The sequence below is a fragment of the Pseudorca crassidens genome, chromosome 1 (genome assembly GCF_039906515.1).
Source record: "Pseudorca crassidens isolate mPseCra1 chromosome 1, mPseCra1.hap1, whole genome shotgun sequence".
Classification (NCBI taxonomy): Eukaryota; Metazoa; Chordata; class Mammalia; order Artiodactyla; family Delphinidae; genus Pseudorca; species Pseudorca crassidens.
In genome coordinates this window covers 107,711,973-107,736,724 of record NC_090296.1, presented here as the reverse complement: position 1 = coordinate 107,736,724, position 24,752 = coordinate 107,711,973, and the positions used below count along the sequence as shown (strand labels likewise).

General features: G+C 45.5%; 1 protein-coding gene across 3 annotated transcripts in view; it reads left to right on the top strand.

Moving 5' to 3' along the window:
• The window catches only part of MYO1E (myosin IE), a 205,307-nt gene that overhangs the window by 167,913 nt on the left and 12,642 nt on the right, over positions 1–24,752 (top strand). For all 3 annotated transcript variants that reach the window (XM_067748563.1, XM_067748572.1, XM_067748554.1), the window contains 7 exons: positions 3,846–3,960; positions 4,170–4,339; positions 5,940–6,085; positions 12,426–12,572; positions 14,097–14,254; positions 16,961–17,053; positions 19,613–19,814. In XM_067748563.1, coding sequence (XP_067604664.1) covers positions 3,846–3,960; positions 4,170–4,339; positions 5,940–6,085; positions 12,426–12,572; positions 14,097–14,254; positions 16,961–17,053; positions 19,613–19,814 — 1,031 coding nt within the window. The remainder of the gene's footprint in view (positions 1–3,845; positions 3,961–4,169; positions 4,340–5,939; positions 6,086–12,425; positions 12,573–14,096; positions 14,255–16,960; positions 17,054–19,612; positions 19,815–24,752) is intronic.

The following is a 24,752-nucleotide window of genomic DNA, read 5'->3' as shown; positions in this document are numbered from 1 at the left end:
CTTTGCCCACAAAGGAGGCTTGGGTGAACCTGCGTCCTCACCTGGGTGACACCAAGCAGGTTGTGTCACACAGGCCCAGGCTTCCTCCTTAAAGGGGGAAGAGCCTGGGAGGGACAATTCCCAGAACTGTATTTTGAAGACCATGAGGAAGCCCGGAAAGGACTTTCAGGGGACCAATAGGTAGAAGGAGAAATCTCTGGGCTTAAAGGACAGGGATATTTACCAGTAAGGAATTCAAACATACAAGTTTAACAATTTGCAAACTTACCAGACCTCCACAGATTAATTTAGTGGAACTTCTTAATCTTCCTGATGAGGGTGTGGTCACTCTGAGCCTGATGAATGTCCGTCCACAGGAAGTTCTCAGTTTGAACAGGAACCCAACCCAGCCCCTCAGTTCTTCTGCCCCATAGCTCTGGGGCTGTGGAATGAAGACACTTTTTTTTTTTTTTTGGCTGCATTGGGTGGCATGCGGGTTATTAGTTCCCCGACCAGGGGTGAAACCCGTGCCCCCTGCAGTGGAAGCATGGAGTCCTCACCAGTGGACCACAAGGGAAGTCCCAGAGATACTCCTTTTTTTTTAAGAGTTTTATTAGCAACTAATCAAGATGCTTTTCGGTACGCGGGCCTCTCACTGCAGCGGCCTCTCCCGTTGCGGAGCACAGGCTCCGGTCGCGCAGGCTCAGTGGCCATGGCTCATGGGCCCAGCCGCTCCGCGGCATGTGGGATCCTCCCGGACCGGGGCACGAACCTGTGTCCCCTGCATCGGCAGGCGGACTCTCAACCGCTGCGCCACCAGGGAAGCCCAGATACTCCTTTTTAAGTTGGATAAACTGCTGGAACTAACCGAGGCTGGGCATCACCATTTCTTGAGGTTCCTGTAATAATCACAAGACTCCATTTCAGGAGTCTTTGGTGAATTTGGCGAAATTAGTCACCATATCAAGGGGAAATACCATGAGAACTTGCAGCGTTGGTCATAATGGAAACACTTGACTCTAGGCAAATTCTGGTCTCGCAGCGAGTTTTCTCCTTTACAGCGGGCCCCATGGCTGATTGATGTTCTGCCTGCCTCACAGGATCAGCCCTAGATCAAAAATGCTAATGGTTGTGACTGAATGGCTTTATGAACCGGAAAGGGTGTTAAATAAATAAGTGGCACACATCGATAGAACCCATTTATGAAAAGTTTGTGGTAGCATTTTCCACTCTGAGTTATTTGTAGCTTCACAGTAATTTCATTTCCAATTATAAAATGAAAATGTTGTGTCATACACCATTAAGCAACCCACAGAACAGTTCCTGTTCTTTCTAAAACAGGATGGAGTGATTTACTGGTACAATGGAGAACTCTTCTGTTGTTTTATACCCACTTTTACTTTTTTGACTTGCTAAATTTTCACAAAAACAGCCTCAATATTTTTCACACTTTTTTTTCTGATTCAGTTGAGCTTTGAGATTTTACTTCAGAAATCAAGATTTATTTTTGGTTTTTCTTGTCCGTGTCTTCCTCCCAATTGCTTTTTACCATCGCTTGCCTGTCCTCTCCCCCATCTTTTTACACACGCACACAAATCCCATCATCACTACTCTCTCCCCACCGCCATCACTCATCCATCCACATCTAGCCCTGACATTGCAAATACTTTTACAAAAATTGGTTTTTAGGGACTTCCCTGGCGGTCCAATGGTGAAGACTCCACACTTCCACTGCAGGGGGCACGGGTTTGATCCCTAGTTGGGGAACTGAGATCCTGCCTGCCGCATGGTGAGGCCAAAAAAAGAAAAATGGTTTTTAAAAATCTACCCTGTGGGGCTTCCCTGGTGGCGCAGTGGTTGAGAGTCTGCCTGCCGATGCAGGGGACACGGGTTCGTGCCCCGGTCCGGGAAGATCCCACATGCCGCGGAGCGGCTGGGCCCGTGAACCATGGCCGCTGAGCCTGCGCGTCTGGAGCCTGTGCTCCGCGATGGGGGAGGCCGCAACAGTGAGAGGCCCACGTAGCGCAAAAAAAAAAAAAAAAAAAAAAATCTGCCCTGTGATCTCGCCTTGATTTTTATAGTAAATGTGCTGAATTTACAAAGTAACCCATTTGCTTTTAAGAACCCACATTAGACATCGGGCACCAGAGGGTTTGGTTTGGTTTAGTTTATTTGTTACATGTGTCCGTGATTTTTGCTTTTTTTTTTCCTCTCTGTCTCTCCCTCTCTCTCTTTTTCTTCTTGAACCTCCCTGATTTCTAACCCGTATGGCTTTCGGAAAGAACCTAAAAACCAGATAATCTTTGAACTAGTCTATAGGAAGCTGGGAACTGGTTGCGTCTTCGTCCTTTCTGAGTCACAAGTTTATTTTCTATGACACTCCCAAAATAGTTCTGGGAAAGAAGAAGAAAACAAGACTTACCCAGCAACCCAACACACAAGATAAGAAACACCAACAGATAATCTTCCAGGCGACCAACCGAGGGGCTCAGATTTTAAACGTTCTGTCCAGTTGTTAAAAGTCTTTTGTTTTGGAACTATGTTCCTTGTGCATATTGTATATGGCACTGATGGCTGTGGAATGAAGTGCCCCTCTCTTGGTATTTGGAGTTTGAGATGTGGTTTTGACACAGCTGGGGATGTGAGAAGGAGAAGCTGAGTGTCAGGGGGAGATCGATGTGGCTCCAGGGTACAGACCCAGACAAACAAGAAACAACAAATCAAGCCCAACTGCCTTCAAACCAAGTTCACTTGTTTATTTCTGGAACATTTTAACAATGACATTCATCATCATTACTTTGGGTTTTTATTGGTCCGTTTTATTTTTGTTCCTAGAGAGTCATGTAAACCACTTTCTAGGTGAATGAGAGTTTCCCACCATTTTACGAGTTGATTAGATGCAGATTTACAGAGAAAGACTTGTACGTCCAAAGACCTTGGTTCCCTTTCCAGCCCCACCCAATCTTAGTTCCAATGTTCTCATCTGTAAAATGGAGATAACACAAATATGTGTTTCATGTAGTTGTTGAGTGGTTGAATGAAAGAATGTGTGTAAAGCATCTAGAATGGTTCCTGACCTGTAGTGGGCACTCGGTTCATTACAGCTGCTTGCTGTCATCTTCATTATTCCAGAGCTTTGTTGAGTGGGGTGCAGAAATCAGTATTCATCGTTAAGGTGGCCTGAGTCTCAACACCTGCCGGTGTCTGATATGAGCCCTTAACTGAAACAGTCTCCAGCCCCTCTTGGTGAATCTGAGTCCTAGCTAACACATCTTAAGTCCAGCTCCAGTCACTAGTTATTATCCCTGCCCCAGTGACTCCTTGGAGATTTCTATGAGGCAGGAAGTCTATACTTCCGTGGACCCAAGAGGAGGGCAGCCCTCTTTCCACTGCAGCACAGCCTCTGCTCTTGCGAAAGCTGGAAAATTCTAGTAAGAGGCTATAGGTAGCACTAGACAACTGCCTCCACGAGCTCATTTGATCAAGCCACTTAATATCCTCTTTGGATCGAGGTGGGAAATAAGTAGACAAGTGCTGAATCACTCATTTGATTCTCACAGAGGTTATGAACAAGGCAGGGCAGACACCGTCATTAAGGTGCAAGTGAATACACTCAGATCCAGCTATTTTCCACTATGTTTTTTGTTAAGAGAATATATTATAGTATTATAATATATATTATATTAAAACACTATGTATATATAAAAGCTATAGTGATCGTAAACACATTTTTTCACCTTTGTTTATGAGTCTGAGAAGTTGTTCCCCATTATGTCCTCGGCCAAACGGAGTGTCCCTGAAATACCCAAAAAAGTGATGTTCAGGTCCTGTGAATTGGCTCACATCGGTCTTCTCTATATTCACAGCTCTTTCTTCTAGAAGAAATGAGAGAGCGAAAGTACGATGGGTATGCTCGAGTGATACAGAAATCATGGAGGAAATTTGTGGCCCGGAAGAAATATGTCCAAATGAGAGAAGAGGGTACTGTAGTCATTTTGTTTCATGAATTTACCAAATCTAAGAATACTTTTGAACTTAGACGAATTACAAGTTCATTTTACTTTGCATGTAATGTCGTGTGTTAAAACCTTGCATTCATTTCGAGTTTCTCTGTGTCTTTCCACACTGAGCATTTTCCTCCTTCTCGGGGACTGATCCTTCCCCCTTCTCTGCCCTTTTGGGAATTGCAGCCTCTGACCTCCTGTTGAACAAGAAGGAGAGGAGGAGAAACAGTATTAACAGGAACTTCATCGGGGACTACATAGGGATGGAAGAGCACCCGGAACTCCAGCAGTTTGTGGGCAAGAGAGAGAAGATTGATTTTGCAGACACGGTGACCAAGTATGACAGGAGGTTCAAGGTACCCGCTGACTGCCCACCTCTGAGAGTCACCAAACAGATTCCTTAGTTTTAAAAATAACTCGTAATTTTGCTTTTCTGATTACCAAAACAGAACATGCTCGTCGTAGACAAATTTAGAAAATGCAGATAAGCCAAAAGAAGAGTAGCCACCTGTACCCAGAAACAATCACTGTTAACATTTTGTGTGTATCCGTTAGAACTTTTTTTGCAGGCATACATTTGTATATTTAGTTTTACAAAAATGAGATCTACCTTACATGCTGGTTTATGTCCTAGGTTGTTTTGCTCTTAAAATATGCCACGGAGAACTTTCCATATTAATAGATGTGTCAATATAAATTATTTTGTTAAGCTGCATAGTATCCCATTCAACAGTTGCTTCACTATTTTTTGTTGTTGTTGTTTTTTTGCGGTATGCGGGCCTCTCACTGTTGTGGCCTCTGCCGTTGCTGAGCACAGGCTCCAGACGTGCAGGCTCAGCGGCCGTGGCTCACGGGCCCAGCCGCTCCGCGGCATGTGGGATCTTCCCGGACCGGGGCACGAACCCATGTCCCCTGCATCGGCAGGCGGACTCTCAACCACTGCGCCACCAGGGAAGCCCACTTCACTATATTTTTAACCAGTTTCTCATTAATCTGTTCTCAGTGGGCTTTTTTTTTTTTAAACCATGGTAAATAAAAGGATGCAGTGAGCATCCTTTCACATGTCTTTGTGCATTTGTCTTCTGATGCTTTTAGAATAAATTGATAGGAGTAGACTCATTGGATCAAAAGATTCAGAATATAAAGTGAAGTGTTCTTACCCACGTTCCCTGAGCAAATGACTATGCAGGGCTTTCACAGAGCCACTGGGGGCCAGCTGATTTTTTTTTTTTTTTTAACCTCTTTCCATAGACATTTTCTTTTGCCTGATAAAATCTTGACCCTAATAGTGAAATATGAAGCCACAATAGCTTAGGGGCCCATTAAGAGCTTTTTATGTGTGTTGGTTCTTGTTTGTTTTTTTGGTCAGGAAAAAAAATATATAACAATATTAATTTCACAAGAAGGATGATGTTGTTTTGCCAAAACCCAATCATTCCTTACAACCTGAGTATGGCACCAGCTGCTCTGGTGGCAGATGTGAATGCAAACATGAGTGCTTACGTCTCTAAGTAGTGTTTGAGTATAATACAGTATGTTTATATTAGATTTTTAAGGATTGTCATTGAAATGAAAATTTACCAATTTTAAAAAGTAAAAATTCCATGGGCTCACATAATTTATATATGCATGGATCCCTGAGAGAGAAACATTCTGTAGCAGATCATTGGTAGGGTGGTCCTATGTGTTTGTTAGCCCTGATACCTTAGGTGTTACCTGATGGTCTGTCATTTTTGTAAGTCAAAGAGAGTCAGGTATCAGCAGTTTTACATATGTCAACCTAAGAATCATGAACAGTGTCCCCTCTTGCTCTCGAGGGACTTAGATGATAAATGGAATGGCATCCGATGGTAGTGAAAGTTCACTACCTAAAGCAGCGTCCCTTCACCTGGTCACAAATGCCCTTTGTGTGGACTATTGTCACTCTGACACTTTTTCAAACACCTCTCCTTACAGAGCGTAAAGCGAGACTTGCTTCTTACTCCGAAATGCTTGTACTTAATTGGACGAGAAAAGGTCAAGCAGGGTCCAGACAAAGGCCTTGTGAAGGAGGTGCTGAAGCGGAGAATCGAGATGGAGAGGATCTTGTCTGTGTCCCTCAGGTGAGTGGCCAGCGCTGGGGGCAGGGGAGCCCTGTCTCTCCTCAACATCACCAACCGCTGTTCCAAACACAGCCTAGAGAAAGGCCCAGTCAGGCTCCCCAGTTGTAAAAATCATGATGAAGCGAACCCAGTTTCCTCTTCTTCCCAAAGAAGAGCTCATCTTCATGGCTCTCAGGGAGTCCCAAGGTGACGAGAAAATTTGCCTTCTGATCTGCTCCTCTGATCAAGGGATACCCAGATCCTTTGTTCCCATAAAATTTGAGAAATAAATGTAGTATGGGAAACAACCAGCACAATTGCTGTTATTGAAGTAGGGCCAGTGTTCCGAGCCCCGCCCCCAAGCCCGCCTCGCCCCTGTTGAAGACCTAACCCGTTTCACCAGGAGAGGCCCAAGCACAGGTGGACATTAGGTCATCAGTACTGCGTTTTAGTTTGCTGTGACCTCTGACTGTCCTAGGTGGGAAGTTTCTTTGGACTCCTTGGAGCCCTTTATGCCTATTAATACCCGGGGTGGGGGGTACAAATTGGTCTCCATAATCTACAGCCCTGGAGTCATTGCCAAATGCTCCCTTTAACTCCAGGTTCACAGGTAGGGGCCCTTGCTCTTCCTGTCAGCACTGTGGCTTTCTTTTGGCAGAGGGGCTTCTATGCATGCTGAGACGTCCCTAAGTCCCCTGCTAACTCCCAGACTAAGTTCCCTCTGATGAGAGGAAATCCTCTCCGTCCACAGAAGGCTAAGAAAAGAGGAAGAAAGGCCCCTTTGAGCCCAGTAGCTTCCTCCTTGAGTCACGTCCCTGGCCCTCCTGAGGATACCACTGCCTCTCTCAGGGCAAGCCCCGGGCTGCCATTGCATTCAAAGCAGAGGTGTTCTGGTTACTTGCGAACATGTCTTCCTGGAATTTGGAACTCTTATTCCACACAGAAGACAGAACTGCTGCTCTTAGGAAAAAGCAGGGGTTTTGTGTGTTCAGGCATCTGATTTACCAGGCTAGAAATCCTGGCCCCAGTGTGATAATCCAAAGCAGATTTTAAGTTGTGTCCGTTCTGGCCTGTGTCACTGTGGTTTCTGATTCTATCTGTTCCCAATTTTCCTGATAAAGGGCCAGGCAGTGCAGTGAGGTTAAGAGTTTAAAACCCTTCAGTTCAGGATGTGGTAGAACTAAGCAGATGAGTCCATCAGCAGCCTTTTGCAGCCCCACCTCAGGTGGGTCTCAGTGCCATGGATTTCACGGAAACGCCCTAGGCACTGTCGGGTTTTTCTGAGAATCTTGTCTGTGTCCCTCAGGTGAGGGTCCTTCTGAGGATTCAGCTCATGGGCCACGACCTGCTGGCCACAGTCTCCTGGCTAGCTGGGCCCTGAGGCTGCCTTTGCTGGTCCAAGGAACCCAACTGGAAGCTTCTCTTTTTTTCTTGCATGGGGACCACCTATACCTGGGCTAAGCTGGGTGAGCTGAAACGTGCTGTGCACACTTGGCCGTAGCCGTGGCTATAAGCCCAGGAGTCACAGCTTTGGGGCACATGTGCTGATGACTCTGAGAATGATCGTTGTTCTTTCTACTATTATTGCCCACGTCTGTCTGCAGCCTTCATACCATCAAGGAGTGCTTGATCATCATAGGCCTACATTTGTATCGAGCACTTTGACACTTAATATCTTATTGATCAAGTCTTCGAGGCTTATGGGATATTCACACTCAAGTTTGTTCCTTCTGTCTTTTTTTTTTTTTTTTTCCCTCCTCTCTTAGCCTCTGGGGATACAGTGTCTCATAGTAAAATCAGATTTTTTTTCTGCTTCTTTAGTATTTCTAAAGAGAAATACTATTATTTCTTTAGTATTTCTGCATTTCTCTTTAGTATCCTGGACATTTGCTTCCTTGTGGCCTTTCCTTGTTAGAGGATGTAATAAAATGAGGTACTTAGCCTGAAATTTGTTCTGGATCTAGGGGAAAAAAAGAGCCTGTGTCATTTAAACTTGTTATATCTGCATGTTATAGTTACTAAGCCCCAACTTGCGAAGATTAATACCGTTCCCCCATTTCCTTCAGCCGTTGGGTTAGGCTAGTCATCTAAACCAAGTTAGGAATGCAACCACATGGGCTTGTGGAGTGTGAAATGGGTTGAGTAGTGAAATGGAATCCAGAGTAGAAATGGGTTGTGGTACCAGGAGAACGTGTGTGTGTGTGTGTGTGTGTTCTCAATGTATTTCAGTATTGGCATAGAGAAAAATTTTAACAGTTGTCTAGCTCTTCGGGAAGAAAGTTGTAACGTGTTTTGAACACTTTAGGAGGCTTACTTCTTGACTGTTGGCTGGAATGACCACCTAATGGATTCTTCTCGTTCAGACTATCAAAGTGTCCTACAAGCTTCATCTTTCAGCCCGTCCCTAACTCTTACAACTACTGGGAAAGCCAAATTGGCTCACAGCTCCCTATTCAAACAAACGAACCATACAAAAAAACTTACGGGACAATTTGGGGAACTGTGAACATAACTAACTATTTGATATGAAGGATTTATTGTTCATTTCTTTATCTGTGATAATGGTATTGTGGTTATTTTTATTTAAGGAAGCTTTATCTTTTAGAGATACAGACTGAAATATTTAAGGATAAAATAATATTTATACTCTGCTCTACAGTAACCTAGCTGGTGTGTGGAAGTGGGGGGAACGAGACTGTGGATAGATTTGATTGTCTGTGGCTTGATCATTGTTGAAACCTCCTGACATGTGGAAGTTCATTCTGCTTTTTTAGATATTTGAAATTTTTCATAATAAAAAGTTTTTCCTAATCCTTCAATAGACATCATAGTTTTAGAAGTCTTTACCTTTTTGATTTTTTGGTGTTTTATATATTTTTTTTTTGGCTGCATTGGGCCTTCATTGCTGCATGCAGACTTTCTGTAGTTGAGGAGAGCAGGGGCTACTCTTTGTTGCGGTACGTGGGCTTTTCATTGCAGTGGCTTCTCGTTGCGGAGCGTAGGCTCTAGGCGCACGGGCTCAGTAGTTGTGGCGCACGGGTTTGGTTGCTCCGCGGCATGTGGGATCTTCCTGGACCAGGGCTTGCACCCATGTCCCCTGCATTGGCAGGCGGACTCCCAACCAGTGTGCCACCAGGAAAGCCCAAGAAGTCTTTACCTTTTTATAAATGGTGATATATCTAGTTGAATTATAATTGAAATTTTAAGAAAAATGTTTTTTTAACTTACAAGAAAAAAAATAGATTAGACCCAATGGCTCAGAGAGCTACAAAGACTCCAGTTACTCAAAGGGCCAGGAAAATCCTTATCTAAACAAAAGTTAGACCAAAACACTGACACCTGCATTTCTGCCTTGGTTAAAGACGTGGTGAGACGATCAGGAGGTGACCCACTGATATGCAGGTGAGACATCGGATTTCCAAGGCTTTGGGGATTCTGCTGACAGAAGGCCCAGAACGCATTTTTGAAGGATCCTTCAAGAGCTGCTTCTTATCCAGGAACCGTATACTGACCTGGCCTTGCTCTTACTTGAAAAACTCAATTTGCTGGCAGGGTGGCCACAAACGTCAACAGCCCATGTTCTTTGCCTTCCTGTTGTACGTGATGAGATTGGAATTATAAAATCTCCTAGGTGGGGTTCTCTCTGAAGCCTCTAATCCGCCTCGTCCTGACAGCTGACCCCCAGAGACCTAAGACCGAGAGCTGTGGGGCTCCCTGTCTGGTTCGGTAGATTTTCCAGGACTTGTACATACTGGGGAAATCAGCCTGGGAGAGGCGGCTTTAGACAGAGGCTCCAGCTGCCCTGGGCACGGCATTCTTGCCTAGACTGTTTCATTGCCTGATTGCCCTAAACCTCTGGCGAGAAGAACAGGCTGCTTCACTTCTTGTTCAGCTGACCTGATGCATTCCTGAAATCTTGCCTTGCTGTGGCTTTTGAGCTTTTGGAAACCTGGAATTTCTCTATGTTTTTGAACTGATCACCTAGCTTGTGTTCAGCTCTGGATCTGAAGGTGAACGAGACACAGTCCCTGCCTTAAGGAGCTCCATCCCGTCCTGGAAGGAGGAGCAGGGCCCTGAGTAAACACGGGGCACACAGCTTACAAGTGTTGAGAGACTGTTATCCGGGATACTCCTGGGACACAAAAGATGGCAGTGAGCCTTTCCCCTGGGGTTGGGTGAAGCTTCTCCCAGGAGGCCTGACACCGCGTATATCTGCACTTCCTCAGAGAGATTAATGTAGGATCCCCGGCTGGTGCCACTGGTGTCTCTGGATGGTAGAATTCCGGATAAGGTTTATTTTCTTCTTTTTTTTTAACCTTTGTAGTTTTCAGTTTACTAAAAGGAGCATCTATTTCATAAGCAGGAAACATTTTTTTAAAAGGCTGAAATAAAGGCAGGGGCTGTCCTACCTGAAACTGCCTTTTCAGCTTTAAAAAAAAAAAGAGTTTACCCAGCGTTTTGTAACTAATATTTTTGTGAAGAAGATCTTGGTTAAGGGAGTGAAATAAGATTTTCTCGTGTTGTCAGCAGTACAACAGTGAGCCACAAAGGCGAGAGGAGAAAGAACCAGTAGTCAGCCAAACCAGGGACTAGGAAAGCATCTTTCAACAAGGCCTGCTATGCCAGTCGTCTGTAAGGAATTGCAGGTTGAGCCTATGAAGAAGACGGGGGTGAAGTCCAAACATAAGTCTGAGTTTTTAGGAAAAAAACAAATGTAAAAGCTTTGTTTTCAGATCTGGGAACCTGGGCTGAGGAGAGGGGAATGAGTTGAAACTCTGGCCTGGGCAAAGATGATTTCCTAACTCTCTGACTCGGGTCACCAAAGGGAGGGGTTTTTGAATCTGATGGTTGAAGTCAAAGTATCCAAACAGCCTCTTCTCATTTCCAGACTCACACTGATAATTGACCTTGATGTTTTGCCCTGCTTGCTTTATTTCTTTATGATCATGAAACTTCTAATACATCTGAGCACATTAAACTACTCAAGGTTTCCTGTGTTGGACTCATTTAATAACCCTGTTGAATAATCACTCTACCGCCTAAAGTACAGCCAGGCAAACAGACATGCCCAGACATGAGTCAGGCAGCTGAAATGGGAGTTTCACTCCACCGCACACACCAAAAAGTGGTGCTTCTTTTCTGCCTCTTCCCCGTTGTACACCCTCCTTCCTAAAGCAGAGGTCTTCTTAGACCTCTGCTTTAGATGGTCTAAACCTTCTTAGGTGCTTAGAAGGTCTAGACCTTCTTAGATGCTGGGACTTTATTTCTTTAATTTCAAATGACTTGGCAGAGCTGTTGTGAGCAACTTTTACAGAAGTGCCTTTTGGAGTTTTGAATTGCTGTCACTGAAGTGATTAAGACAATTCCAGACTTTTCACCTGCCTAGAAACAGGCAGATGATAGGAGCTTTGTGGCCACACCTTCTGAGGTATATTATTCTCACACTTTTAAGAAAAGATTCCAATTCCAAGTTTGGAAAAGTTTGTGAACAAGGAGGTATAGTGGAGATTGTGAGCTGTCCTGTAATGCCCATTCTCTCCTTTCCATGTGAATAGCTGGCAGCCCACCCAGAGACTACATTTCCCAGGCTCCCTTCACCTAGGTGTAACCAAGTGACACAGTGCTGGCCAATGGGGTGTGAGCAGAAATGACTTGTACAACTTCCTGGTCGTACCTGTAAAGAGGAGGAGTAGACGCCTGGCTCCCAGGCACTGTAGAACTGTCATGTTGGCCCTGAATTGCTTTTACACATGCTCTTGAGTGACAGAGATTAAACCACTGGTTGTCAGGGTCTTCATCACGACAAATCCTAGTGCAGGTAGCATGGTTGTGATGTAGGGATGTTTGAAAACAAACTTTTTTTTTTTACATATACAGACAAATTGTCCTTAAATTCCTGATTTTAAAAGTCATGTGAGAGAATATTTCACTTATGCTTTTGGTGGGCTATAAACTTCTTTTAAAAGCAGATTTTAGTGACTTTATTTTTGTACGTCATTCTGTTTTAAAGATTTTCAGTTATTACAGAGAGAAAGACAGTAGAAATTTAGTGCTATTTTACAGGATTAAAAAAGGAGTGGAGGGGCTTCCCTGGTGGCGCAGTGGTTGAGAGTCCGCCTGCCGATGCAGGGGACACGGGTTCCTGCCCCGGTCCGGGAAGATCCCACATGCCGCGGAGCGGCTGGGCCCGTGAGCCATGGCCGCTGAGCCTGCGCGTCCAGAGCCTGTGCTCCGCACGGGAGAGGCCACAACAGTGAGAGGCCCGCGTACCGCAAAAAAAAAAAAAAAAAAAAAGGAGTGGAAAAATTCATGGAATAAACAAAACTACAACTTTCATTAAGTCTTTCCAATCTCTTTGCAGTACTATGCAGGATGACCTTTTTATTCTTCATGAGCAAGAATATGACAGTTTGCTTGAATCCGTCTTTAAAACTGAGTTCTTGAGCCTCTTAGCAAAGCGTTATGAGGAAAAAACCCAGAAGCAACTACCTCTGAAATTTAGCAACACGTAAGTTGGGATCTGGGGCCTTGATCTCACTGTTGAGGTCCAGGCTGAGAGGAGGGGAGGCCTACGGGGTGGGGGGATGGGGTCTGACTGGCTTGGGTGCCTCTGAGGAGCCCTGGGTGTCTTGGCTTCCCCCGTGGACACTTAGGGCCTGCAGAAGACAGTCTGGATGGTTGCCACAGGCTTTGAAAACGTCACTTTTGCATTTCTGTGAGATAATGACTTCATTGGATGGTGTATCTTATCCTTTGAACAAAGGTCACCAACGTGAGGCCAGGAAAAGGCAGATTTTATATATCACCAATAGAAGAATATTTTATTTAGCAGAGCAGGCAGAAGTAGTGTCAGGCTGAAGCAGAAGAAAGTGATTGGAGTGGAACTTAAGTTCCCAAGATCAATGCGTAATACAGCGTGTTGCTGGGGCATTTGGAGACTCGGGAGCTGTGGATGGCTGGTGTCTTGTGTCTGGGCTCTCACCTTCATTTGCTTTAATAACATTGTCTCTTGGACCAGACACTGGCAGAGTGTTGAACTTCTAATCTCACGTTTGCTGAGTGAGTTATTTGGCTTTTTTTTCCTTCATAATTTCCCCATCTATAAAATGGGGATATCCTCCACTCTTCCTACTCACAAGGAAGAGGCCAAAGTAAAGCCTTAATCCCATAAGGAGGGGACCTTTCCATAACTCATGCTGCTGTGGTTACAGTGAAACCGATACTGGAAACAGAATGAATTCATTACAGCTTTTCCAAAGAACAATTTGGCCATGAGTACGGGGGGCAATTATTTTTGTCTGGGAATTGGTGATAAGGGAATAACTCAAAAAAAGGAAGAATATAGCCAAGCCACTCAATAGAATAGTCGGCTACTTGCAATTATGATCTTTCTGTCTTACAACATGAAAAAATATAAGGTAAAAAAAAGCAAACTATGAAATTGCATTATGTAGGCATATAGGCAATGTGGAAAATGAAAACTGGCCGAGGAGTTCTGCAGTTGTGAGTCAATTTCCCTTTTATTTGGGAAGGGAAATGTTGTCGTTTTCCTCCCTGGGGTAGGGGTGAGGGTGGAGGAATAGAACTTAACTAGCAGCCACATTCTGTGCAAAGATGTGAGCTCTCTGTGTCTGGCATCTCTCGGTCCTCCACAAACACAGACCTGGGCAATCAGAGAGAAACACAGTGACATACCGCAGCGGGTGTGGCCTGGTGACTGGCCTTTCTTTCTGTTCCCGGGGCAGTCCCACCTGTATCCACTTGACAGAGTGACAAAGCGCCTGTACTGGGGTACCTCCCTCACCAACTGGTGTCTCCCAGGGGCTGGACCCCGAATGCTCTGCCTCTGTCGAGGAAACCCACGGACTGTCATGCCTGGCCGCCGGGCCCGGTGCCTGTTCCGATGATCCAGGCTTGCCTTGTTTCTATAGCACGTTTGCCCAGCAGCACAACGCCATGCTGGGGTCTATGAGCCGCACTTTCTCACTGCTCCATCCCGACTTGTTAATTCCAACAAATATGCTTGTCGCAGGCTTGAAATCAAGTTGAAAAAGGAGAACTGGGGTCCCTGGAGTGCAGGGGGCTCCCGGCAAGTGCAATTCCACCAAGGCTTCGGTGACCTGGCCATCCTCAAGCCCAGCAACAAAGTGCTGCAGGTCAGCATCGGACCCGGGCTGCCCAGGAACTCCCGTAAGTGTTCATGGGCCCCACAGGCGGGACCACTGCTAGGCTTCTGGGCTTCCCGCCTGGCCCTCCCTCATCTTTCCCTGAGCCAAACTCTTTTCCTACCAAATGCTCATAACACTGCCCAGATCTGCAGGGCAAAGAACCAGTACTTTGACTGCTTCCTGTGGCTGGGGTTTGCTTCAGATTGAAACATTTCAGACTAAACCAACATCAAGGCAAATGGGCAGGTTAAACCTTTCTGAATGATTTTGTAGTTATATGTAGTATTCCTGGCATTACAGCATGAATTGCGTTTAAAACAAATCAGTTTGCTGGCTTTACATTTCCCAGGCATTTCCAGTCCGATCTTGTCGACAATACAAACCTCATCCTTTCTGTCAATTTTATTTATTTTTTAAATAAATTTATTTATTTATTTTTGGCTGCATTGGGTCTTCGTTGCTGCACGCAGGGTTTTTCTCTAATTGCGGCGAGTGGGGGCTACTCTTTGTTGCGGTGCGCGGGCTTCTCATTGTGGTGGCTTCTCTTGTTGCGGAGCACAGGGTCTAGGCACGTGGGCTTCAGTAGTTGTAGCATGCGGGCTCAGTAGTTGTGGCGCACAGGCTTAGTTGCTCCGTGGCATGTGGGATCTTCCCAGACCAGGGCTCGAACCCGTGTCCCCTGCATTGGCAGGCAGATTCTTAACCTCTGCACCACCAGGGAAGCCCTTTTCTGTCAATTTGAAAGAAACTGACCATATTTACCAGCTCCCTACAAGGTTTTGCTCTTGTTACTGTGCATCACATTTAATACCGCCGTCCTTCGCTGTCAATTGCTTCAGTAGAAGACATACATGCAGTAACTCACAGCACAGTCTGACTTCTTTACTGGCCTTTGATTCTTTTTCTATTTATGATATTTATAAAATTATATTTATAAGGCAGAGTAAAATATATTTATATTAAAATATAAATATAATTTATATTATATAAATTATATATAATTTATATTTATAATTTAGAGTAATTACATATGCTATGTACTCATATAATGTAGATATCTTTACAGAATGCAGCCCATGTGTACGGTCGATGAAGAGTATGCCAGGTCGGGAATTCCCTGGTGGTCCAGTGGTTAGGACTTGGTGCTTTCACTGCCGGGGCCTGGGTTCGATCCCTGGTTGGGGAAGTAAGATCCCGCAAGCCACACGGCCAAAAAAAAAAAAAAAAAGAGTATGACAGGTATAAAATAGGCCTTTATGACATCTGTCTACAAGGCGCACATTGGCACGTACTATGTAACTCACTAATACAGTACAGAGAAATAGCCACTCAGAAAAGGTTGGTATATATCTGTGTATCAGTTGGTATTTGCAGAAGACAGCACATTTAGGTGGGATTTTTTTAAGAGACTTTTACATAAAAGGACTCTTTGCAGGGGTGTTGGCAGGGCTAAGGGAACAAAGTTGGGACTCGGGCAGAGAACAGCAGGATCCCACTGTTACTCTAAGGATGTAGGTAGAGGAGACCCCAGAAAAGAATCTGAAAAAGAATGTATGTATATCAGAGTCACTTTGCTGTACACCAGAAACCATAAATCAACTATACTTCAATTTGGGGAAAAAAAGGAAGAGATACGCCAGCCGCTCTCTCCTCTGGCACCCCAGTCTCCTGCCGGTGCCTCCCACTGACCAAACCCAACTGGAATGCAGAGGCCTAGCACTCCATTGGGCTCAGAACCCAGGGCACAGAGCACGGCAAAGGAGAGCTGCAGATAACCAGCAAGATGTGTATGAGCAACGCTCTCAGCAGGCCTCAAAGTGAAACGTTGTCTAATACGGTGTTTTATTATATCTTCATGGGGAAAAGGGGGCAGGAAGGGGGACACCCTAACCTGGCCTCCTCCCCTTGTCCCAGGACCTGAGACCCAGCTCCTCTGCGTTATGCTGTCATGCCTTATCACTTGCTGCTCTTCTCTTTACTAGGAATTCCCTCTGCACCCCTCTTCCCGCTGGTTTAATCAGCTTCATGTCCTGAAGCTCCTTCATGTCCCACTCGAGACCTTGTTTACTGTGTTCCTTTCCAACACATAGTCTCTGCAGAGATCTCGTCTGGCCCCCCGTGGCCCGGCCGCCCCAGCCCTAATTCTGGCCCACAGGAAGCTCCATTTGGCCCTGCTTGTTTTCTAACACTTGCACGTCTGTGTCCAGGGTATCAGTCTGCTTCTACCCTTCAGGGTCTCTGTGTTTACTTAGAAGACTGTAGAACGCCAACTCTGGCGAGAAAGGCTCTGGACTAAAGCGGAGGTGCTGGAGCTGCGGTGTCCTTCACGTCAGTGACCACGATGTGCAGCAGACACAGCCTCGGCTTCTGCGGTGCTGTGGTCAGAACATGAGTGCAAACATTCAGATGTCTCCTCTGTCCCTTTGCAAAGTCTACAACAATAGAAACCCCTTTGTAAGCTTATTAATAACACCTCTTTGTAAAGCTACTGGCTCTGACATTTCAAATCCCTCCCTCCATCACATGTCCTCCAGCCCCTCCCATCCAATAGCTGCGAGGACAATTCTTCCCTCAAACAGCCGTCTCCACTGCAACCAGCCTCCTGCAGATCCGACGGAGACCTGCGTTCCAAACTTCTCAAAAGTTCTCCATAAGCAGAAGACCATCGGGAGCCATAAAACCAGCCAGTAGCCGCCGATCTTAACTTTGTCTTGCTGGTTTATTTCAGGTCCTACCCGAAGGAACACCGTTCAAAGCAGAGGTTATTCCAGCGGGACTCACAATGCCAACTACCCAATGAGAGCTGCCCCTCCGCCACCAGGTAAGCCAAGCATGGGCCATAGACTAGACCCAGATGTGTAAAATACCTTGAGGAAGAAACGCATTAGCCAGTAAGTGCCCACATATTAGCCAGCCGTGAGCCATTTCAGTGCCAGAGGTACTCCTCCCAACACAATGGCCCTACCTGTGACCCCAAAATCCAGGGGAGGCATGGATGAGCTCCTGAGAGTGCACGGTGGCTGAGTCAGCGGTTTGCATTTCCTTACCTGGCAGTGTTACCTCCCTTAGGAAAGGCTTTGTACATCAGTGAGAGGAAATGGAGCTCCTTGTCCATGACGACCAGAATGTCGTCAGCTTTTAAGGTGTAGGACACTGCCTCTATGGAAATTGGAGTTTGCAAGGTCTAACCCCACCACTACTCACCTCCAGCCCAATACCATGACAATACTTTGCAACTAGTTAACAGCTGAGTGAATAAATAGAAAGTCTATTCTTAATCAGATAGAATCTACGAGAACTGCTCCAAGAAATAAAGTAATATCTGGGAGAATACAAAATGGATTCAGAAAAATGTTTAGATCTTATGTTTCATTTTTCTCATTTTTTTAAATGATAAAAATATAGCATGCAAGTCAAAATCCAAACCCAAATACATGTAAGAGGTTTTGCCCTTAAAAGAATCTGTTTAGTATTGGAAGAGTACTCTCAAAACTCACAAAATGTTTTTCCATCACTCACGATTCAGTTCATAAGGAACTGTCCCCAGAGTGTTCGATGTTAATAAGTTTAGGATTGTAGGTCTGAAAAGGGTCATCTTGGGACCACACTTGACTCAGATCATCCCAGACAAGGGAACTAATTTGTAGCAGTGTCCAAAATAAGCAGTAAAAAGCATTTCTTTTGTCTCCTGCTCTGGAGTCTCACAGTTGGCGTGCTGAAGTATGGACAACCATGCCTATCAGTGAGAAACTAATTCTCATCTCTTTTGGAGTCCCCATCCTGCCTGGCCCAGCTGTCTTTCCTCCCCTCTGCCTTTATCCTTGAAGAAAATCCAAGCACAAAAGAACCTAAGAGAACCAGTGTAGTGTTTTGTTACTACTTATGCGCCAGCCGCCCGTGCAAAATCCTGGCCAGACCACCTGGAAAGCTCATTTGCCTCAGCTGTGTTGGCCACAGTCGGCTCAGACCAAATACCTGACCTTGAGCACAGCTCCCAACCTCTGTGTGTGACAGTTCCTTCACCAATAAAATGAGGCGATTGGACCCCAATCCCTTACATCAGTACTTCTCATACTATCTATGATGAAGGATCAAGGGCTCGGGGCTTTGTTTTGTTTTGTTTTGGGTTTTTGTGGGGTTTTTTACTTAATTTTTAATCCATCACAAACTATTCTTTTGTAAGATATAATAAAAGTTACTAGAAGAGTGGAATTTTAAAAGCATTCAGAATGTAAGCCAAAATTTCTTACTAGAGTCAACAGACATGAGATATGTCTGTGAAACTGCTGTGAACGTTTCTCAATGCTTTGCTCTTAATTTCTGAGCTTATTGATGGTGGGTGGGTCACGAGTGGCACGGAGCAGTCCATCTATGGGACCCCTTTTGAGTATCATGGCCCTGGAACACGTCCCACTCTGGATGCCCTTCTGCTGTCCTTGGCAACCTTGGCAGCATGTGGGGTCTCACCAAGCTCCTTGTCTCTTTCATGAAGAAATTGACACTCTGAAAGGTCAAGTATCTCGCTCAAGGTCAACACAGCTATCAGAGGCAGAGCCAAACCTGAGCCCCGAGTCGCCTTATAAACTAAGGGTCATCCCACTGGTACCAAAGAGTTCTTCTCTTAATTCGCATGGAAGAGGTTTGCTTTACGGTGGCTTTACCAAAAGCGTGCCTTGGGGAGCCTTGTTCCCCTTCACTCTTCCCCAAATCTGTCAGTGGGAGAAGAGATAAGGGCTTCTTCATACATAGCTGGGAATGACAGTGCCGCTTTCAGCCAAGGCGCACGGTTTGGAGCCCAGCACCAGAGTCTGTGACTTACCAGATAACGCGATCTTGACCAGGAACAGTTTGGCTAAGACAGCTTGCTCTCTCCAGATTAATCCAACCAACGGCCACATCTCCCCTGCCTGTGTGGGGTGCTCCCTTCACCTCCCACAGCTCCTGCAGAGGACACCCCAGACTGACCCCTTGAAAATGGATGTCCAGCTGTTTAAACAGCTGGCTGCCAGCCCTCCTGAATCACAACGTCATCATTTTTCTTAGACCCAAGAATGTGCCTCCCAACTAGTTGCAGGCTTACCTTTCTTGACCATTGGCTTCGAAACCCCTGAACATTTTTGGTGGTTCTAAAGTCAGGACCAACAAGCATGCATGAGCGTCTGCTGTGTTGCAGGCACTGGCCAGGCAGTGTACAATGTCTTGGGCTCTATTCCTCGCAAAATATGAGAAGTTACGCCCTCCCTTATTTCAGAAGGGGAAACTGAGGCCTGGCAAAGCTAAGTAACTCACTCTTGGCTAACGGGTGGAAAAAAATTTGGAGAGCCTTTAGCATAGGATCAGAAATTTTCTGCTTTGTTTTCTCCTCTTTCCCACTTTCTAGGCTACCATCAGAATGGAGTCATTAAAAACCAGTTTGTGCTGCATCCCCACGCTGCTGGAAACCAGAGGTCCACTCAGAGGAGCCTGTGCCCTTCTATGGCTCGCCCACCCTTACCGCGACAACAGTCCGTTGGCTCAGACCGAGTGTCACAGACGCCGGAGAGCTTGGATTTCCTCAAGGTCCCAGACCAGGGTGCTGCAGGGTAAGAGCCCCACCTCCCATGGGTGAAACTCACGACCTCCATCTCCACCAGCCGCACCAAGGTTCAAGGATTTGGGGGGCCATCCACGCATGATTCTCAAGGTTGGTTTTCCACCCACGTGTGTTGTCATCCAGCCCCAAGGCTGTGAAGCCCTCGGTTGCCATTTTCTAAAAGTACAGGCAAGTTGATCCCACACACTTCATTCCCCAGAGAGGCCTTATCTCGGAAACATCACAAGAGGGGTCCCCTTCCACCCTGAGATCTGATCGCTCTGTGACCTCTTTTGCTCTCTGGGATGGTTGAGGAATAATGGGGGTTTCGATTTATATCTGTGCCTGAAGTTGCGTAAACACAACAGCTCAAAGAGTCATTAGATACATAAAGAATACCATCCCAGCATTCTATGAGATGCAGATGTTTGGTTATGAGGACAAATCTTCAGGGCTTTAAAATGAGACCCTCTCTGCCTTTCTATAACAGAAAATGAAGAGGGGAAGAAAAGAAACCAAGGCTTTTTAGTTGAAGGAAGTAAAGATTCCTGGAACTCTGTGTAGATATTCAGAGTTATCAGTGTAGGAAGTGGGTTTTCTGGGTCCTGTGGGGTCACCAGGCATATCACTAGGGCCAACTTCAAGACAAGTGAGTGAACTCTGCCGGGGGGTAGATTTTGGCACCAGTAAACAAAAGAACATTCCAGTAGCCCAAAGATGAACTACCCTAGGATGTAAGGAGCACCTTGTCCCTGGACGTATTCAGGGACAGGCTGGATGGAAATCACCAGGCTGGAGTATTATAGAGCGATGGTGTCACATACCAGATAAGGATGAGAATCCTGTTTCAGCCCCTGTTACCTGCCTAATATTGGACCTGCTCCTAACCCTCTTTGAGTTTCATTTTGTTTATCTGTACACTGAGGTAATACCACCAAGCTTGCAGGGTTGCTGGGGGTGGGGGGACGACTAGAGAAAATCTGCATAAGACACCTACCATGGTTCCAGGCATGTAGGAGGCTACTCAGTCAGCTGTAGCTCGATGACGATGATGGTGGTGATGAAGCAATCATTATCTCATGGTGGATGAGCTTGTGACTTTTGAGGAATCTTCCGACTCTGCATGATTCTCAGTAGTTCTCTCTGCCTAACCCGATCGTGGGGTTACTGCAGCCCACTCTTCCCCTCCCTCCTGCCCACCTCCATTTTCTATTCTCACCATATCTATAGAATAAAGAACTTTCAAGTGTGATCAGGAGACTTGTGTACAAAATAGGTCAGTGCCGGGTGAGAGGCAACAGCTCCTTCCTCTGGGTGGGCAGCCACCCATTCACCTCCAGGCCTTCTCAAAGACCGCAGAGCTCTTAGGAACTTTTCTGGACGTCACCAGATTCTTTCCTGGTGTTCCTTTTCCCCTAGCAAGTCTTACCTCCTTTGGGCTACAGAGAGGAAAGCACCTTGGTTTTATACAAATGGCCATCAGTAGAGTGGCTGCCACTTTCTATTAGATCCCTCTCTGTGCTCCCCCAACTCTTGCATAAGTAGCTCTGTCCCACCAGTTGTAATGATCATGGTTTACCTGATTGGCCTGGTCTAAAGAGGAAGTTCTCCTACTTTAATGTACACCAGAATCACCTGGAGAACCTCCTGGCCCACTTCCAGTATTTCTGATTCGGTAGGACCAGGGTAGGGGCCAAGAATTTACATTTCTACCAAGTTCTGAAAGGATGGTGGTGCTGCTGACCCGGGGAGCACATTTTGAAAACCACTTGTCAAGTCATTTTGATGAAACCAGGGAAGTTTTGTATGAAGGTGAATTGGAAGGGTGCTGTTGAGGCAACTGGAGCCTTCCTCCCTAACCCAGGCCTATACCATTCAAATGGACGGAAGAAACTAAAATAATCAGACAAGACTTCCTGGGCCCAGTCTGATTTCCCGAACTAGGCAGGGGATTAAAACCAGTCAGCAAAATGCACCAAATCTCTTAGCTCTGTCTGCTAGCTTCCTACTTGCTTTGGTTTTGGCAAGCAAAACCATCTTTCCAGCCTGCTTTGCAAGTTACAGACTTGCACACCAGCCAGCTGGGAGCATCTGTCAGCCAAAAAGCAGGCAATTTAGGAACATTGTGTCTTACCCGAGGCTGCTCCCTTCCAGCCCTCAGCTGCGCTGTTCCCTATTTAAGTCTTACCACACCCTTTGCCACCTTTAGGCCTAAAGATCAGGCATACGTGATGCTATTTTGGCAGTGGCTGTGAGGCTGGAAGGAGAGGGAACCTTCACAACCATCTACTAGGCAGTATGATCTTCCTGTATGTAAAACTTGTGTGTAAAACTCGTATGAGGCACACTGAGTCCTGTAGCTACAAGAATCCCAGCCAGCCTCCTCTTTGTACACTTAAATCTGCTGTGATGCAAATATTCCTTAAGAAATCATACTCTGATCAAAAGGCTGAGCTTTTTCTTTGTATTTATTTTCTAAAACACATAAAGTCAAAGTTAAAATAATTTCTAATGTGGCCAGAGACTTTAGACAAGCATTTCAGGGGCCTCGTGGTTACCTACCTTCAACAGTTCTTCTTTGCCAGGAAAACATGAATTGCATTTATTCCGTGGGACGTTGCTGGAGCAAACAGGGACCTTTGGGGTCCCGAGCTTGTACCTTTCCACGGAGACGGAAGTTCCTGTTTACATTACGGTCCCAAACAGTGCCCTTGAATTTACCAACCTATAAAAGGGAGATTACCACCAAGTCCCCTTGGACTTTCAACTCCTGGGTTCATCTTTCCCTCTCCCACCCTCAGTGCACTTTTCTTTATAGACATATTTAGCATAAGCAGTCATCTCTTTTGGATCGTGCAATGTGGATAAAATCAAATGGTGTAATTAGCACCTCAAGTTAATTCAGGAACGTCTTTGTCAGTTTATTTCGGGTTCAGTCGGTTTGGGTTTTATGCTTTTTGGGTTTTTTGTGTTTGCTTTTGGAGAGAACATGAAGCCTTCACTAAATTAATTACCGCCCCAGCTGGATTCTTTACCCTTGCCATGCCATGTTTGTTGTCATCATCATGATTATCATTGACCAGGAAAACTAAGACGGAGAAGGAATCATAATCTTGTAGTCCCTTAACATACCTTTTGAACAGTCTGATTCAGGTTCAAGATCTTCCTGAGTCTCAGGGAAAGAGAACAGGTAAAGCAAGAATCCATATAAATAGTTCACTCATGAGCCTTTGCTCTGGCTTCACAGGAACACTTGATTTGCCAATCAAGTGTGCTTTATATTTTCCCTCCTATGACTGAGATGTACATAATCTACCTCCAGTTCATTACTGGAGGCATTAAAACCCAGACTGGAAATGTTTTTTTCTGTTGGCCTTTTTAATCCTGTGGTCCATTTCATGGGAGGACAACTTCAGGAAATTTCAAGGTACTCCAGAGATTAATCCAACTAGAAGTTCGAGAAACAGAAAAATATTGAAAGTGCTCAGCGGTAGGGCTTCTGGCCATGCCACAAAAGAAGGATCGATAGAAAAATTTAAATGCTGCCTGTGTGTCTCTTGACAGGATTCTCCTAATGGAGCCATATTTTTCAAGGAGCTTAAAATTTCCAACAAGTGTCCAACAGCAATATTTCTTAACCCGTAATCTGCAGGAGCAGCAGCCATACCCTGGCCCAGGCAGACACGAAGCTTAGGAATTCCTGGCATCCGTTCCCGAATTTCCAGTCATGTTTATAGATTCAACCTTTTGGAACACAGCACATTTTAAAGAGCCAGTGAAATAAAATGCCATTATTTTCCTTCTTGGAATTTCAAGACATAAATTTCACATCTGCAGAACAAAGACATGATATTTGAAAGCTTAATCTCAGCTCACCCTGTCATAGATGAGGCATACCCGGGTGTCCCAGAGGTGTGGAGACTGCAGAGAAGTTCACAGAAGGTGGAGAAGGTGGCCTGGCCATGTGCAGAGAGCACAGATTCACACTTGCAAGGACTGGGTATGAGTCCCGGGTCATTTGTTCCTTCCTTCCTTGATTCATGCATTGAATATTTACTGAACCATGTGCCTGCTGTGTGCCACGTGCCGGCCACATGGATTGTTTCACTAATTACCAGCTGACACCCTCGTGTAGGTCACTTAATCCTCCTACACCTTGGTTTCCTCACCTATACTGTATAATAGAGCTAATAATCAGAAATGCAAAACCCAATCGGGGTGTCAGGAAGATTAAATAAGGGCCTTATAAACTATAAAGCACAATGCAACTTGAAAGTTTATTTATATTTATTTTATGACTGTTATTCATGTGGTTTGGTCTTGCAGGGAAATATTAATATTCTACCAGGATTGAGAAGTGGGTGTCCCCTGGCCCAGTGGCTTTACCCTCAAGAGCTCAAACCTCTGGCCTGCATAGAACTCTAGACGCCATGAGGGGCTAAGCTTCAGGCATTGCTGGCTTTAATGGCGGGGGGGGGGGGGGGGGAATGGGCAGCCTAGCGAAGCCAAGACAAGGGGACGAGTCAGAGAGACACCCTCTCCCCGTCCCGCTTCCCTGACACACACACATCTAATAGCCATGCCTGCTCTCTGTGGGCTCAGAGCAACAGCAGAACAGAGAGCTGAGAGGTCATATTGCAACAGACACTAGCTGCATTTCAATAACTAAATAAAGTCCAAAACTCCTGCTTTACTATTCCACAGTCTTTTTCTAGTTAAACCTCGTTTGCTCCAATCACTATAACAACCTACATCCCAGGAACAGAGCGAATGAACAATACCTGACTTTACAGCGCTTTGTTGTCATTGATGTCACTTGGCGTTTTGTGTTCTTGTGGGCTTCTGGCCTCTTGAGAGACTAGGCAGCTGTCCACGAGGGCTCAGAGGTCGGTCGGCATCCCGATGTCTCAGGGCGAAGGCACCACTTGGTCTTCCCAGGCACTAAAAC